At 43.4% G+C, this 18717-nt stretch overlaps 2 protein-coding genes across 4 annotated transcripts in view; one reads left to right on the top strand and one right to left on the bottom strand.

The window, feature by feature from the left end:
- The window catches only part of arid3c (AT rich interactive domain 3C (BRIGHT-like)), a 447638-nt gene extending 446037 nt beyond the window's left edge, over positions 1 to 1601 (bottom strand). Inside the window, exon 1 of one of the 3 annotated variants that reach the window (XM_055632177.1) lies at positions 1219 to 1601. In XM_055632177.1, coding sequence (XP_055488152.1) covers positions 1219 to 1257 — 39 coding nt within the window. In that variant the 5' untranslated portion in view covers positions 1258 to 1601. Of the gene's footprint in view, positions 1 to 67; positions 370 to 432; positions 584 to 1218 lie in introns of those variants that run through there. The other 2 variants (XM_055632191.1, XM_055632184.1) reach the window with 2 other exon arrangements.
- A 12155-nt stretch (positions 1602 to 13756) lies between these two features.
- On the top strand, positions 13757 to 17838 carry LOC129696329 (uncharacterized). Its single transcript, XM_055634554.1, has 2 exons — positions 13757 to 14562; positions 15674 to 17838. The coding sequence occupies exon 2, from the start codon at positions 16885 to 16887 to the stop codon at positions 17836 to 17838; it is 954 nt and encodes a 317-aa protein (XP_055490529.1). The 5' UTR covers positions 13757 to 14562; positions 15674 to 16884.
- The last annotated feature ends 879 nt before the right edge of the window (positions 17839 to 18717 follow it).

Raw genomic sequence — 18717 nt, 5'->3', positions numbered from 1 at the left:
TAATCGGATATTTGTTCGTCGGCAACCACAATCAAAACAAATACTAAATTGCTAAATTAAATATTACCTGATTCAATGTGCACCGCCCAATGAAACCCTATCTTTAAAAACCGTGACTCCAGCATATTGCAACCTGCCCAAAAAACCTTTACAGAATTTAATTTTGCAAAGACTACAATCTTCTTTTTCCAAGTGTTCCAGGAACACACTACAGGATATAGATCTTCATTTGTAAAGGGAAACGTCCTATCCACGAATCCCAGAATCGGTTGCACCGCGACTTCGCCTCTTCCTAGCTACAGGAAGTGTCTTTTTTCAAAAATAACTAACCAAGCTTTTATTTTTTTTTTCTCCCCGTGATCTTCCTGCAATCAACAGAAATATCCTAAGCAAGGCTACTACGAGTGTTTTATTGAATGTTCAAACACTAACCTTGCCCCTGTCCCCGCGCTATAGTTACTCTTTCCCAGAAGTTTATCGAAGCCCATTCAGCACTGCTTTTATAAAGGGATAGTGGTCAGATTAGTTGTATCGTCGCTAAACTTGCTTTTAGATGGGCCTGTTTTTATCAATCATTTTTTTGGGGGGGAGGGGCAGAGCACGACCACTTTCCCCTCCATTCATTCATTCAATTCGCTGCCGATCGTTTCCTCACAATTAATCTCGATCACAAGTTTCATCGTTTTATCGCCGATTTTATCTAAATTAATGTGAACGTTGTCTCAGAATTTACCTTCGCATAAAAAACAACTCAAGGCTGGAGCCAAGTCGAACAAAACAAAACGTCCGTCTTTTATCTGATATTATTTTCTCAAAATCCGGCTCAATTATATATATATATTATATTTGCAGTCCAAATCGGTTGTATCCCTATCCCCCCCCTCCCCCCCCCCCCCAACCCCACCCCCCGATTAAACAATCTTTCTTTGTATTTGCTTTCCCTCTCTCTCTCTCTCTCTCTCTCTCCTCTCTGAGGATTTGCAGATCCTGTCACGACTCCTGTTTAGTAACACTTTATCTCTGTAAAAATCGCTTCCCCCGACCGCCAAACCTGATTAAAATATTTACAGAGGGAGAGAGCTGCCGAGTTACGCCTCCGGGCGATCAGAGACCAAAGAGACACAGAGAGAGAGAGAGAGAGAGAGAGAGAGACAGACAGAGAGAGTAACATTTAAACAATGCATATCATATAAATAATAATAAAAAATAAACCCTCACCATTGCTGCTTTAGTCACTACACTCGCGTTGTCAACCATGATCTATGTATTTGTTTTGTTTCTTGCTATGTTTTACTTTCCTCGCTCGTTATCCACATGTGTAATCCCTTCGGAAAGCATTGGTTTCCCTTATTGATTTCGTTATCCCCGAAGTAATCCCTCTCGGGTCTCTCTCCTTTTCTCTTAGACCATTTAACATGCATATAAACAGAGGTATGTGTGTGTGTGTGTGCGCGCGTGTTAGTACACACACACGTATATTGCTGCCAACCATTAAATATCGGCCTCGGATTGCAACAAGTGGCTCCAAACGCGCTGGGGCGCTTGCGTAACCTGGTCTGACAGAATCAGACCTCTGCTCCCATTTGCTAAATACACGTCAATTTGTTGATAAATAGAAGCGGCAGCGGTGTTATTGAGGTGGGAGGGAGGGAGAGATGGGGAGAGAGGGAGGGAGAAATGGAGAGAGAGATGGAGAGAGAGAGAGAGAGAGAGAGAGAGAGATTGTGGGGAAATGCACCCTGGTCTCACTTGATTCATCTTTTACTAATCTCCCATGTGCACCGGCGTGCAATCTGCCCCCCCCCCCCCCCCTTTAAATGTACAGAGGGGTTTTTTGTCGGTTGTTTGCTGGTCATGTCTAGAGGCGGAGGCTATTCGGCATCAACTTGACATCAGGTGAAGTTGGGGGACAAAGCGGTGGGTTGGAAGTAAATGCGCCAGGTACCCCGGCCGGCGACTGCCGTACCTCTCGCTGTTGCCGTTTGAGAGCCAGCCGGGGGTGGAGGGGAGGGGAGGGGAGGAGAGAGTACCAGGTAGTGTTGAGCAGGAGAAGATTTCATGCCCACGTCGTCTCGCCATCCCCTGCACCCACTCCCACCACCAATTTCAGGACACAGACACACAACAATTTACTACCGTAACTGGGACAAAAGCTTATGTCAACGATGGAAATATGCACGCGCGATATAGTTGCAAGGACTGCATAATAAACTCCCCATACAGCGATTGTTCTGTAGAGTCGAGATTCTGAGGCTCAGTAATGGATTGTATCTGTTGTGTATATATATCATGGAGTGCCAGGCCTTGGGGGTGGGTGGGTGGGTAGGTTGTGACAGCCGTAAAACCTATTGATCCCTCAACATATGGAAAATTTACACCGACAACGCTGGGTGTGGTTGGGGCTTGTAAAGTATGAGATCGGTAGGGGCAGGAAGCTGAGATATTTAAACATCAAACATTCTGCGAGTTTTAGAAATGAAGAAAACAGATGGGGGGGTTTATTGACAGTAACCAACGAAGCAAAATAAAGGATGGGATAGTCAAATAGTTCCCCTTGTAAAATCGCTGCGACTGGAGATGTGTGTTTTATTTTGTTTCACAGAGTTATATAAATATCTTAGAATTGAATGTTGAAAGCAATGAACAGCTCGCTGCCACCAACACCGCACTAAAAAACTTCATTACGCAACAGGTTTCGATGCTGCCTGAGTAATTAACACGAGCCGCTTTCGCTGAGTTTGTATTTGCATTGACTAAATATAAAATATATGTAGGAGATAATGACCGTTGCTACCGTGATAAACAATGTCAGATGTCGTACAGGAGCTCCCGACTTGATATGGAATCTGTACAAACTGCTTCGAATTAAATTGCTGTCAGCAAAATCAAATCTGATATCTTGTGACAAACTAATCAAAGTCTATACATCTTGTTATATAAATAGCCCACATTGGTGATCTGTAGCTGTTGAGCTAATGATATAACCAGCTATTTCGTTACTGATCAGTCTGTCCCCACTTCTATAGCTGTTGAGCTAACGATGTGACTGACCAGTGTTGTTCAGTCTTTTACCACTGTTGAATCTCCGGGTAAACAGAGAAACTAATGCAATACTTGCACTGCAGTGTAACTTAGACCCCAAGGTTAGTTGTTCCAGGTCAATGGCAGTAAGTGTCTCCAGATCTATTGAAATGGTGAAATAAACCTCAGCCTGAATTCCCACTCCTGATTGCCATCCAGTGACCCCTACTGGAAAATGTATGTGTGCAGTTGGTGAAATTCAACCATATTCCCACTGTCCTGTTATTCCTACTGCCCTAAGTTATTGAATGGCTGCTAATACCGCTTGTCATTTGGCATCCAAAGCCTCCTTCTGCTCAGAGAACCATCATGCTACTGTACTTGAGCATTATTTTCAGAACAGGGAGGACAGAAAAATGTGGAGCATCGATCGAATGAAAATACAACAGAAGTGAATATCTAGGAAGTTATAAATGACTTGGTGAACCATGGACAAAGAGAAAACGAAACAGGGGGCGGTGAGAACAAAGGAAAAAGGAGGAGGAGGAGCCCGAGGGCAGAGGGAGAGATAGGAAGGGGAGGTGACAGCAAGGGCTAACAAAATTGAGAAAATTCAATGTTCATGCCCCCAGGATGCAGACTCCCCAAGCGGAATATGAGATGCTTTTCCTCCAATTTCCGGAGGTGCTCGGTCAGGCAGCATCCTTGGAGAACATGGATAGGTGACATTTTGGTTTGGGACCCTTCTTCAGACAGGTCTAAAGAAGAGTTCTGATCCAAAACGTCACCTATCCATGTTTACCAGGGATATTGACTGACCCACTGAGATACTCCAGCATATTATGTCTTTCCTCTCATTAAGGATGTAATGCTGAGGCTCCATAAGGTGCTGGCCAGACCACATTTGGAGAATTGTGAACACTTTTGGGCATATAATCTGAGGAAGGATGTGCTAGCTCTGGAGAGGGTCCAGAGGAGGTTCACAAGAATGATCCCAGGAATGAGTGGATTAACATATAATGAGCGTTTGGTGGCACTGGGCTGTAACAAACTCGCTAAAGTTTAGAAGGATGAGGGGGTGGTGGGGGGACTGGACCTAATTGAAAAGTATCAAATAGTGAAAGGCTTGGATAGAGTGGATGTGGAGAGGATGTTTACACTGATGGAAGAGTCTAGGACTAGAGTTCATAGCCTCAGAATTAAAGGATGTTCCTTTAAGAAGGAGATGAGGTGAAATTTCTTTAGTCCGGGGGTAGTGAATCTGTGGAATTATTTGCCACAAAAGGCTGTGGAGGCCAAGTCAATTTGATATTATTAAGGCAGAGTTAGATAGATTCTTGATTTGTACAGATGTCAGGAATTATGGGGAGAAAGCAGGAGAATGGGGTTAGGAGGGAGATATAGATCAGCCATGGTTGAATGGCAGAGTAGACTTGATGGTCCGACTGGCCTAATTCTACTTCTATCACTTATGGCCATATGCCCATATGAAACATTATGTATGGAAATGGTCCAAGGTCCACATGGTAGGCTGCTCTGGAAGGTTAGATCACACGGCATCCAAACGTTAGCTGCCTGGATACATTTGCTTCATGGACGGAAGCAGAGGATGGTGGTGAAAAGTTGTTTATACAGACTGGAAACCTGTGTCTAGTGATGTGCCTCAGGGATTGGTACTGTGCCAATTGTTGTTTGTAGTTTATAGTAATGTTTTAGATGACAATGTGCACGGCATGATAAATGTCACTAGTGTGGGTGGTATCGTAGACAGTGAAGATGGTTATGAAAAATTACAGCAGGATCCTGATCTGTCGGGCAAATAGGCTGAGGCAGATAAGTGTGAGATGTTGCATTTTGGGAAGTCAAACCAAAGAAGGACCTTCATAGTGAATGGTTGTGCCCTGGAGAGTGTTGTAGAACAGAGGGATCTTGGAGTACAGGTGCACATTTCCATGAAAATGGCGCCACAGATAGAGATAAATAGGTGATATGCAAAGGCTTTCTGAAGAAGGGTCTTGACCCGAAATGTCACCCATTCTTTCTCTCAAGAGATGCTGCTTGTCCAACTGAGTTACTTCAGCATTTTGCGTCTATCTTCGGTTTAAACCGGCATCTGCAGTTCCTTCTTATGCATAAAAAGGCTTTTGGTACTTTGGCCTTCACCAGTCAGGGTATTGAATATAGAAGTTGGGACTCTTGTACAAGATGTTGGTGAGGCTGCATTTGGAGTATTGTGTTCGGCTTTGGTCAAGAGTCAAGAGTGTTTAACTGTCATGTGTACTGAAACGGAACAATGTAATTTGTAATTGCAGCAATACAACAGGATTGTAAACACAGTACTCAATAGGGCGGTCACGGTGACCCAGCGGTAGAGTTGCTGCCTTACAGCAAATGCAGCACTGGAGACCCGGGTTCGATCCTGACTATGGGAGCTATCTGTACGGAGGTTGTATGTTCTCCCCGTGACCTGTGTGGGTTTTCTTCGGGATCTTTGGTTTCCTCCCATACTCCAAAGGTGTACAGGTTTGTAGGTTAATTGGCTTGGTAAATGTAAAAATTGTCCCTAGTGGGTGTAGGATAGTGTTAATGTGTAAGGATCGCTGGTTGGCATGGACCCGGTGGGCCGAAGGGCCTGTTTCCGCGCTGTATCTCTAAACTAAACTAAACTAAAAAAAATAACATAGTAAAGAAACAAAAAAAGTTCAATAAACTGAATAAAACAATATAGTGCAAAACAAAACAAACCCAAAGTCTTATGTGCAACCAAGACAGTTTGGCTTTGAGGTGGAGTTTATAGCGTTCAATAGCCTGATGGGTGTTTGGAAAAAGCTGGTTTTATACACTGGTCTTATACAGCTGCTATAGGAGGGATGTCATTAGTGTCAAAAGTGTAGTAAAGATATACAAGGCTTGATGCCAGGACTTGAGGGTCTGTGCTATAGGGAGATATTGGGCAAACTTGGACTTTATTACTTGGAGTGCAGGGGGGTTAGTGGTGATCTTACAAAGGTGTTTAATATCATGAGGGGAATTGATATGGTGAATGCACAGTTTCTTTAACACAGGCTAGTAGATTCGAGAACCAGGGGACATAGGTTTAAGGTGATAGAGGAAAGATTTAATAGGAACCCGAGGGGCAACTTCTTCACTCAGAGGGTAGTGGGTATATGGAATGAATGAACTGCCACAGAAGGTAGTTCAAGCAGGCACAATATCTACATTTAAAAGGCATGGACAGATACAAGGATATGAAAGTCATTGATCTTGGGGAAAAGGTTCTGTTTGTCTACCCTATCTATGCTTCTCATAATTGCCAGGTCTTCCTTCAACCTCGAACATTCCAGAGAAAACAATCCATGTTTGTCCAACCTCCCTGAAGTAGTTATTAACCTCTTCTCCCTGTCTTAGAACTTACCTGATAGGTGTAATCTTTACTGCAGAAATAAAAATTGATGACTGATTGGCTGACAACCAGCTCAGATACATAAAGCAGGTGGCCACTATGTCCCCATCCAATTAAACTGGAGCCTCGAGCCTAATTGTAGTTCGGCTTCAGGCCTAATCATTCTGGCATACAGATTATTTTGTGCTCTCCGTTTGTGCCAGCAGGCTAGTGCAGTCCAATTTCTATCCTTGGGTGCATTGCAGCTCTTTGAATTAAACGGAAAGGCAAATCAGGCATTGTGTGGGACAGAAGGGAGATCTGCTAACGTCCACTTTTCACAACAGCAAAAAATAATTCATGCATGATTCAATTCAGATGATATACTGCTTTTGTGTTGACAAGAACATTGTGTCAAGCACTGGAATATTCCTGATCTTGTCATTACAGACATAAATATTAATAACAATTAACCAAACGACGGATGAGGTCACACTTTAATTATTATCTAACTGCAGGCTGCATTGTTGGCTCACGTGTGTGATCGGTAAGAGCACTGGTTTGTAATCTATTTTACTTCCAAGTAAAATGTCTTTTGTTTTTTATGTTTCTTTAAGTTGAGGTACTGAAAGTTTTGTATGATACTGAACAAATGTGTTGGAATATGCAAGAAAAATGTGTGAGGCAGAAGCTGCATGCTAGATGTAATATGTTAGAAATACCAGTATTTCAGAAGGCTGAAATCTGGTATTGTGTGTGCAGAGGCGAGAATCCATTTCTGGACCAATATGCCCCCCCCCCACACCCACACCCTGCCCGGCCTCAATCATTCAATTGTATGCCTACTTTGGAAGCAGAGCAAATGTGAACCATATTTTTCTTAGAAAGCTCCATATAGCAATAAAAACATAGGCAAGCAGAGCCAAGTTCATTGGATTATTATTTTGGCAACCAAAAGGTAAAGGAAAACATATTGGGAGTATTCGTCCTTGAAGAGACAACGAGGGCTAATATTTCAAATTTAAGATCTTGCATCAGTATTGGGAAATGCTGGAGGTAAAACAAGTTATATGATGTAGAGACAGGGGAGGGGCACAGAGAACAGAAGGTGTGTCTTTTGAGCATGTGATAGGATGGCAGGCAAGACGTAATGATAGATAAAATGATGGAGCCAGTGAAAGATGGTGAACGCTTTCTAAAATATTAAGAACAAGAAGAAACACGGAAACTAAAGAAGGTAAACTAGGTAAAAGAGACAAATTGTAATTTTGTTGGAAGAGGAACAGAGATCTTTCAAGATTGTCACAGAGAGCTGTGGAGGCCGAGTCAGTGGACATTTTTAAGGCAGAGATAGACAAATTCTTGATTTGAACGGGTGTCAAGGGTTATGGGGAGAAGGCAGGAAAATGGGTTTAGGAGGCAGAGATCAACCATGATTGAATGGCGGAGTGGACTAGATGGGCCGAATGGCCTAATTCTACTAAAACTTGTGAACGTGATTGGTATTTCTGGAATGTAACTAGTAACCCAAATATAGCAAATACCACAAATCTACTGAAGATGCTGGAAATACATTATAGTGTTGAGGGGAAACATAGTTAATGTTTCAGTTTCAATCAAGTTCCTCCACTGTAAGCTATTGAGTGTAATTGTATGCAAATAATTTACTCGTGATCATCCTCCATTCAGGGGAGCTTTAAGGGAAAATTAGCCTGCATTTATCAGAACCTAACATGCCTTTGGATTTCTCCACTCTTTAGTTCCCTGGGTAAATCGATTTTGTTTCAGGGATGGTGGATCATGTGCTTTTAGTTATATCATAACACCAGTGGCACTAGTTAATGTGGAGTTGTCAATGAATACAATGTTCACAGAAATCTCATTAGTTATCATCCAACATGGCTGTATGGAACAAGTATAATTTCCCTACAGGAGTTCTGAGGGTCCTCATTATGACATTGTAAACATTAATGGGCGGTGCAGTGGTAGAGTTGCTGGGTTTGCTGCCTGTACAGAGTTTGTACATTCTCCCTGTGGCCATGTGGGTTTTCTATAGGTGGCCCTGTCTCCTCCCACACTCCAAATATGGAGTTGGTTAATTTGCTTCTGTAAACTTTGAATTGTCCCGAGTGTGTAGGATAGTACTAGTGTACGGGATGATCGCTGGTCATCACGGACTCAGTGAACCGAAGAGCCTGTTTCTGCACTGTAGCTTTAAATTCTAAGGTCATAAGTGGAATGAGCAAACAAGTGAAATAGTAATGAAAACATTTTAGGTAATTAGATCTTTGAACACACCAGTGTATTTGTTGCAATGGACCCATTCTAACATTTACCCATGTCCCTGAGATAGATGTACTGATTAAAGTGTCCCCAGCCCCACCCCTACTCTCCTCCCATATTTGTAACAGTCGAGTGGGATCCTCATAATTTCAAACTACAATAAAAAAGATACTTCAAACGCACGTTTATAAAATAAAATGCTCAGTATGAAAACACTGTACTTAAAAATACAGGATTTGGATAATATGGTAGTACATTTCTGCAGCAGAATTATTTCACTTTTTCAGCTGTCATGATAGGTGGTTCTACCATCAGGTGGCGCCTGGAATGACCCTCGCCAGCAGTCTGTCTCATCCCTTCTGTGTTTTTATTATTTTAAATATGTCTTAAATGTTTGTTTTAATGTCCCTTAGTATGTTTTATGTGGGGGGTGGGGGATCGGCGGAAACATTTTCTCCGTATCACATCTCCATCCCCCTGAGGCCTAACAACGTGGAGAGGTGCGGCCTTTCCCGGAGACTGGCCCGGAGCTTCGAGCTGCGGGCGCGGCGTGGACTTATCATCGCGGAGCCTGGGATCTTTTGCTGAGGATCGCCAGTGTTGGAGATCTGACCGTGGGGCCTGTGGACTTTAACACAGTGAAGCAGCGGTCTCTGGTAAGAAGCGGCCGACTCAGGAGCTCCATGCCGTGGAGTGTTCCGATCCCACCCGATGCCGGAATTTCGATCATCCAGACGAGAGGGCTTGAACAGCGGACCGTTGGCAACGGCAAGTGCAGAGGGTTCAAAGCCCCCGACCACGGGTGAACAAAGGAGGAAGATGACAGAACGTTATTGCCTTCCATCACGGTGAGGAATGTTGATTCCACTGTGGTGGATGTTTATGTTAAGCTTTATTTTATGTGCTGTGTGTATTTTTGCTTTTCACTTGGTAAGGCTGTATGGTAAATCAAATTTTACTATAGCTTAATTGGTTTAGTGACAATTAAATTGAATCTTGAATCTTGGTGTCCATTGGGTGTGCTCCACACCACTTGCATCTAAGGAGTTAAAGAACATGACTTCAACTGTGCATGGCGAGCTTGTCAACAACAGCATCCAACTCAATTCACTATGATGCTATTTTCCTGCCATTTCCTTATTTAATGTATGTTCTTCTTTCATCCTTATTCACTTCTCTTTTGAACAGTTATTGTCTGATTCATGATATGCATCCTGTATAATGTATTACAACTTTGTCAAATTTTAGTCAGCAAATGAACATATGAAACATTAAAGATGGAAGCAGGCTTCATTAAGGTATTAACACTGGTAGAGCTTCAATTACCCAGAGAAGCTGAGCTCTTATTCATTCTGAACACTGGTACACCACACCTGCACTGCACACATTTGCATAAAAAGCCTTTAAATTCATATAGACAGTTGTATTAATGACAACCTCCAAACTTTTTTTGGCCTCCAGTAATCTCAGCATTTACATGTTTTATTTATTTTATGATAAACTCTGAATATATTTTTCATTTAATATATCTTGCATCTAACTATTAACCTTCTATCAGTGAGGTACATGTCAATACTGGTTTTGCATAAGCCAACTGTGTTCTCATATTACATCCCTGAAGCAGTGCTGGTGGGTCTGCCTATCTTACATTATATACAGATGCTGTATTCATTGAGCTAATACTTTCTGATAATGTGAGGTGGTGCATAGCCCATGGAGTGCTGAGATCACGGGGATCTGGTGATGAAATGTAACCAGCAATGAGTATAAGAGTTACAGATTCCTTTATCGTACAACCATTTTAATCCCCTTTAGATTTTGTGTCGATCAGATATTCATAGATTGGTCATCAAGGCAAATAAAGAAGAACTAGTGAGAAAGAATACTATTATAAGGAATATTCATTTAGAAGTAAGGTCATGAATTTTTAAATGTGAGCTTCTAATGCGGACTTCACTGAATTGGAAATGGGATGATCGCTGCCTGAACAACTGTTTAGGCATTCTTGCTTCGTTATCACAAAGAACTGCGTGAAATCTGGATGACTGATAAGGTAGTTCTGCATTTTCACATTTCTCTGTTCAGTGTATTTACTGTAACGTGCAGCCAATCTTCTACCCCAATTTGCTCCACTACTTTTAAGTATTTTTCTCATTACATATATCGCGCAAATGATATAAGTAGGAAAGAGAAGGAGGTTCTGCAACACGAGTTTAGGGAATTATGTAAAAGACTGAAAGGCAGGACCTCCAGGGTAGTGATCTCAAGATTGCTACCAGTACCTTGTGCTAGTGAAGATAAGAACAGGAAGATAGGGGAAATGAATGTGTGGCTGAGGAGTTGGTGCAAGGGGCAGGGGTTTAGATTTCGGGATCACTGGGATCACCTCTGGGACAGGGGTGACCTGTATACAGTATATGCGACGGGTTCCACCTTAACTGGAGGGGGATCAACATCCTGGCGAGCAGGTTTAAACTAGATTGGCAGGGGGGTGGGATCTCATACAGGACAGAGCCACGTGAGAGGCTAGAAGTTGGTAGGCAAGGAGGTGAGGGACAGATAATGGACAGTATAGACAGGTGAAAGGAAGGTTGGTTTAAACTGCACGTATTTTACTGCAAGGAGCCTGACGTGTAAGGCAGATGAGCTTAGGGCATGGATAGGAACAATAGACAATAGACAATAGATAATAGGTGCAGGAGTGGGCCATTTGACCCTTCGAGCCAGCACCGCCATTCAATGTGATCGTGGCTGATCATCCACAATCAGTACCACATTCCTGCCTTCTTCCCATATCCCTTGACTCCACTATCTTTAAGAGCTCTATCTAACCCTCTCTTGAAAGCATCCAGAGAATCGGCCTCCACTGCCCTCTGAGGCAGAGAATTCCACAAACTCACAACTCTCTGTGTGATAAACTTATTTCCTCTTCTCCGTTCTAAACGGCTTATCCCTTATTCTTAAACTGTGGCCCCTGGTTCTGGACTCCCCCAACATCGGGAACATGTTTCCTGCCTCTAGCGTGTACAGACCCTTAATAATCTTATATGTTTCAATAAGATACCCTCTCATCCTTCTAAATTCCAGAGTATACAAGCCCAGCCGCTCCATTCTAACAATAGACAATACAATAGACAATAGACAATAGGTGCAGGAGTAGGCCATTCGGCCCTTCGAGCCAGCACCGACCGCCATTCAATGTGATAATGGCTGATCATCCCGATTGGTGGCCGATTAGGAAAAGGGGAGATGCAACGAGACCTGGGTGTCATGGTACACCAGTCATTAAAAGTAGGCATGCATGTGCAGCAGGCAGTGAAGAAAGCTAATGGTATGTTAGCATTCATAGCAATAGGATTTGATTATAGTAGCAGGGAGGTTCTACTGCAGTTGTACAGGGTCTTGGTGAGACCACACCTGGAGTATTGCGTACAGTTTGGTCTCCTAATCTGAGGAAAGACATTTTTGCCGTAGAGGGAGTACAGAGAAGATTCACCAGACTGATTCCTGGGATGTCAGGACTTTCATATGAAGAAAGACTGGATAGACTCGGTTTGTACTCACTAGAATTTAGACGATTGAGGGGGGATCTTATAGAAACTTACAAAATTCTTAAGGGGTTGGACAAGCTAGATGCAGGAAGATTGTTCCCGATGTTGGGGAAGTCCAGAACAAGGGGTCACAGTTTAAGGATAAGGGGGAAATCTTTTATGACCGAGATGAGGAAAACATTTTTCACAGAGAGTGGTGTATCTCTGGAATTCTCTGCCACAGAAGGTAGTTGAGGCCAGTTCATTGGCTATATTTAAGAGGGAGTTAGATGTGACCCTTGTGGCTAAAGGGATCAGGGGGTATGGAGAGAAGGCAGGTACAGGATACTGAGTTGGATGATCAGCCATGATCATATTGAATGGCAGTGCAGGCTCGAAGGGCCGAATGACCTACTCCTGCACTTATTTTCTATGTTTCTATGTTTCTATCCTCAATCAGTACCCCGTTCCTGCCTACTCCCCATATCCCCTGACTCCACTATTTTTAAGAGCTATTATCAACATATAACAGTCCCGCCATCCCGGGAATTAAGTTTGTGAACCTACGCTGCACTCCTTCAATAGCAAAGATGTCCTTCCTCAAATTTGGAGACCAAAACTGCACACAACACTCCAAATGTGGTCTCACTGGGGCCCTGTACATCTGCAGAAGGAGTTGTACATGACTGAAACCTGCTCAATGGTCCAGGGTACAGGAGCTTCCGGAGAGACAGGGGTGAGGGAAAAAGAGGAGGGGGGTTGCATTGTTGGTCAAGGAGGATGTCACGTCAGTGGTCGGAGGTGACATTACAGATGGTTCGTCTAGTGAGGCTATATGGGTGGAGCTGAGAAACAAGAATGGGATGGTCACCTTGCTGAGGGTGTACTACAGATCCCCGAATAGTCAACGGGAATTAGAAAAACAAATGTGCCAGGAGATTGCAGACAGCTGCAGGTTAAATAAGGTTGTAGGGGATTTTAACTTTCCCAATATAGACTGGGAAAATCATAGTGTGAAGGGTTTAAATGGGGTGCAATTCCTCAACAGGGTTCAGGAGAGGTTTTTTTAAGCAGTATGTGGGGGCCCCCACATGTGAGAGGGCAACACTGGATCTAGTATTGGGAAATTGGGATGGGCAAGTAAATGAAGTTTGTGTGGAAGAGCCTTTTGGGACCAGTGACCACAGTTCAATTAGGTTTAAGATAGTTATGGATAGCAACGGAGAGGGATCACTTGTTAAAATGCTCAACTGGAGCAAGGCCAACTTTGAGGGTATGAGAGAAGGTCTCGCTCAAGTTGATTTGTAGCATGTCTTCTTCTTCTTCTTGCATTTGAGGCAGCAGACATCCGCAGCAGGGTGATGCAATCTGGATCAACATCTGTAGGATATCCATAGGTGCCCGCCCTAAAAAGTTATTTGAGGGGAAAGGAACATTGGCCAAGTGGATGTTTTTAAAAGTGTGCGGACAAAAGCTCAGGATGTGTACGTCCCCGTTAGAGTCAAGGGCAGAGCAGGCAAGCAAGCTTGGCTGATGATGGAAATTGAGGCATTGGTCAAAAACAAGAAGGATGCATGGGACAGGTAGAAGCAGCTGTGATCAAGTGCATCCCTGGAGGAGTTTCTGGAACTAAGGACTATACTGAAAAATGAGATCTGAAGGACAAAAAGGGGTCAGGAGATAGCTCTGGTGACAATCCCAAAATATTTCTTAAATACATAACGGGGAAAAGGATAATTAGAGAGAGAGTGGGACCTCTCAGGAATCAAAGTGGTCATCTCTGTGTGGAGCCACAGGAGATGGGCAAAGTCCTCAATGAGTATTTCTCCTCCGTATTTACTGAGGAGAAAAACAGTAGGATGGAGGAACTTGGGGCAGTGTCTTGAGAGCAGTCAGTGTTATCATCGAAGAAGTACTGAAGATAAATCAATCATCAAGTCACACAACATAGACAACATTAAGTACATGTGTAAATTCTGAAACTGATCTCCAAATCAACATTGTTACTTCAATGAACCATACAAGATGATGGCCATAGATTAACATATGGAAGACAAAAGTCAAAATACAAAATACAGCACCGCCAAAAATCATGATCCATGACAAGACCGTGGTCAATGTGTATCACTTTCCATATCTTTGAGATACCTCTCAGGAAAGGCAGCCATCAATAACAAAATTGACGCCGCTTGCACAGTCTTTGACCATCTGCAGTATAGGGTGTTCAAACAGCATGAGGCTTAACCCAACATCCAGGTCATGTTTGCAAAATCTTCAAGACCAATAAAGTAGGTTAGGTGTGTCAATATTAGCACACCCTCCCAGACCAAAATTTTCAGCTTCAAGGTACTACCGATGCTCAACCTTCTTTGATGGGGTGTGGCTACGTATCTGCAGGCTTGATATCAGTCCTTTCTAGCAGATACTGGAATGTATCCCAAAGGATCAAAGAAAAAAATCTTGAATGACATCTTCAAACTCTCCTTGAACAGATGATACATCCTCCAAAGCAAAGATCCTATAGCAAGCAAGATAACCCACTCGACGAAAAAGATGTAGTACGGTCATGGGCGGATTCATGGGTAATTTTCAGCCCCATTTCCATAACCAGCTTCCGTCTCCGCACCAAAGATCCCATAGTGGAGCAACGATACTAGTGCAGAGGTGGAAGCCGGTTACGGAAACATCCTCGTAAAAATAAAAGTTCTTTGGTAAAAATCTTCTCCTCATTTTCAGAATTATAATTAATTAATACAAATTGTTCCCCCGCAACGTTGATTACACTGCGAGTTGGGTCGGGTTACTGAAATGGATGAAAAAAAGGCCCACATTCCACTCTGTTGCATACTACACGTCAGCCCATTGCATTTAGCAGGAGTGGTCTATCTTGGTCCACTATAGGATCGGTGTGAGGAGAACGAACGATAGTTGTAACTTCCTTGCTGGTCACAATGCTGTATTCTGTGGGAAGCTTGCCCAGCTGGTTGTCAAAAAGATCTTTGTATTGTTCAAGTAGTTGTTCGGTAGGACTTTCAGCGGTCGACAGCTGATACATAGTTTTGCCAAAGAAAACTAGGTTCATATTATGGCATGCATCATTGCCCAGAAGGAGTGGCACTTCCCCTTTTATGATAAAAAATTCCAAGTTGTAAGCTTGAGACGCTAGATGGCACTGTAGAGTAACTGTACCCACTGGTTGCAATTCCCCTACAAATAGGTATAGCTTCGAGTTTGTTTTCAAAATATTTTCATGTTGTGAATTATTTTGAAATCTGCCATCGAGATTACGTTACATCTTGCCCCTGTGTCTACCTTAGCGGTAATCTTGGTATTGTTGATACGGAGCATTGTCATGGGATCACTGTCTGTAGCCACAGAGTCAGGAATACAAGAATGTATGTTTATCAAGTGTAAGCTCCTCATTCCGGAGTAATTGATTTCTCACCTTATTATTCAGGATGCCATATACGAGTCTTCCGCGGATGAGCACGTCACGGTTTTGGAAGTGGCATATGGATGCAATGCTCTTAAAGACACCAATGTAGGATTCTACTATTTCGCCCTCTTGTTGGCTGCGGGGAAAAACATGTGGTGCTCCATGATAAAGTTGGTGCAAAGTTGGCACTGGTCTCTGAACTTTCGGAAGAGGCAGGCCGGGTCTCTGATGGATTATGCTGGGGTCACAACATGTGTTACCGGATCGGTATGTTCTGAGGCGTAGTTGAAATCCTGTGCCCGTAGGGCAGCCTCTGTGCCCACCACATCGAGGAGAATCACCGCAACGGTGTGGGGTGCAGCTGCAGGGTGGGCAGCATCAATGAGAATCCCGAATTCCACCTTGAAGATGTGCCACCGTTCAGCAAGCACACTGTCGAACACCAAAGGATCTGGTCTGCGTAAGGAACTATCCATTATTCGATGTAAAAAAAAAAAAAACTATAATAAATTCAGCAAAATAGTTGGAGATGTGATTCAAGACTGACACCATGTTTATTGGCGGCTCAATAATAAAACACATTCATGATAAAGTCCAACTTTATTTCCTCAAGTACACTGGGGCATTTCAACAGCCAGCTGCTTGCGTCTGACTTTCTAACTAGTGCCAGAGCGAGAGAGAGAGAGAGAGAGATAGAGACAGAGAGTCTTTGTGTAGTACCGTAATACCATGTAAAGGGTGGCATGCATATTTGTGTGGTGAAAGTTATAAATGGCATGAATTAATAAGGGTTAATCTACAGGGAATACTGCTCAAACATCTCTTGATAGGACAAACCTCTCATCCTAGGGATTAGTCTGATGAATCACATTTGGACTGGACTGTCTCCAAAGCTTTTATATTATTTTTATGTAAGAGAACCAAAACTGTGTATAGTGTTCCAGGTGTGGCCTCACCAACACCCTATAACAAAAACACCCTTTTCTTAAACTCCAATCCCTTTGCCACAAAGACTAAACTGCCATTTGCCTTCTTGACTATTAGTTCGATCAGCCTGTTTACTATGAACCACTCATTTGCAGAAACTTCCCCTCAATAAACACCATTTTCCAAGTTTCTGTGCACTCATGGTTCAAACACATGGAGAATCCAAAGGGAAAGTTTGTGGACAGTACAACTCACATTAAGTCTCACGTTTTCTATTTTACTATGTGAAGAGCCCGCTAGCCCGCATGCGCGTCACAGGAAGGGGGAAATCCAAAAGTAAAACAAACACGCCTGTGGACTCAGACGAATCGGGCTGGGAAGACTCGCCTCCTACTGCAGATAGCGCCCTAGGGCGTTTATCCCAAATGGAGCGGTTAATGGAGAAAATGCTCCGACAAGACATACTCCAGCAGTTGGAGTCATGTCAGCGTGGGTCTCCTTGGATGCCCACAGCAGCGCCTGGTGCAGGGCTGCACAATGTCTCCCTCTCTGCGGAGGGGAGCATACGGAGTCAGTACGCGGCTGGCTCTGAATTCGGGGGAATGGCTGAAGAAGCCTCAAGTGCGCTTGGGGTGCATGAAGCTCTGGATCTACCTGCCATGGTCTCCAAATTTGCGATACCTTCGCAAACAGGGGAGCCGTTACAGGAGCAGCTGGCTGCGAGTATTAATTACCTTACCTCTCACCAGCTGCAGGAACAGGTGATCACTGAAACAGCTGCCAAATACATGGCACCTGCAAATTGCGCTTCACTGAATGTTCCAGCTGTCAACAATTCAATTTGGGGATACATTGGAGGGGGCATTAGGGCCCAAGAAATTAAAATTCAGAAGAATCTCAAATTGCTGACTTCGGGTATACTGGCGTTTACCAGGTCTGTAGATGATGGGCCATTATCAGATGAGCAGCAGGATGTGCTAGCACTCATGTGCAATGCTCACTTTGAGATCAATTGTTTCAGGAAAGGTGCCATCCGTCCTGCCCTAAACCCAAAGTTTGCAGGGTTGTGTAAAGCCAGCAACATCCAGCCGCCAAACTTCCTCTTCGGGGAGAACCTACCAAAACAGGTCAAGGACCTTGATGAAAAGGCAAAGGCTGTCGGGCTGATTAAGGCGCCGTCAACCAGCAAGACCTCTCAATTTCGGGCGGCAGCACCCCTATGCATCCACCAGCAAAAAACGGTATCCTGCCACTGGTGAAAGCTCGTGGGTCATATATCCTGGATTTTTTAGGTCAAGGCCCAGGCCCAGAACAGCCTTCTTGGAAAATGCGCCATTCCCGCATTCCAGCACCCTTACCCCCCAGGACTCGGGGGAGGAAGAAATAAACACAAATCCACTAGTAACCATGGAGGTAGGTGGGTCTCCTTCCGGGACATGGGGTGTGTAGATTATTTATGTTGATGGAAGATTACACTTGTTTGGAAAGCATGGAGGTTAATCACATCTGACTCATTTATACTGCGCAGTATACGGGGGTTCAAAATCGAGTTCTGTCACAATTTGTTACCACCCACACAGCATACTCCAAACCAGACGTTTGTACTTTCACAGCAGGATGGTTTGGATGTGCATGCAAAAATATTGAAGTTGCATTTAAAAGGGGTAGTTGAGAGGTCGAAGCATGACTCTCACAAATTTATTTTTAATATCTTTACAAGGAAAAAGAAAGATGGTGGATGCCGCATCATCATTGATTTGACTCAGCTTAATGCTTTTGTGCTGATTTGACTCAGCTTAATGCTTTTGTGCAGTATAAACATTTTAAAATGGAGACCTTTATAACTGCCAAACGATTGATTTCCAAAGGATGCTTTATAGCATGCATCGATCTCAAAGATGCATACTATTCGGTACCCATTCATAGGGATCACCAAAGGTATTTGAAGTTTAACAGGATGGGGCAACTGTGGCAGTTTAAAGCATTGCCTGATGGTTTAACATCAGCCCCCAGGTTATTTACCAAAATATTAAAACTGGCACGAGCTTCTCAGAGCTCAAAAACACATTGTCATGGCTTACTTGGATGATATACTAATCATTGGGAAAACTCTGGAATTAGCTAAATTAGCGGTTTCA

This window comes from Leucoraja erinacea, chromosome 1 (assembly GCF_028641065.1).
Source record: "Leucoraja erinacea ecotype New England chromosome 1, Leri_hhj_1, whole genome shotgun sequence".
Taxonomy (NCBI): Eukaryota; Metazoa; Chordata; class Chondrichthyes; order Rajiformes; family Rajidae; genus Leucoraja; species Leucoraja erinaceus.
Note: the sequence above shows the minus strand (reverse complement) of the source record. Positions and strands in the feature narration are given on the sequence as shown.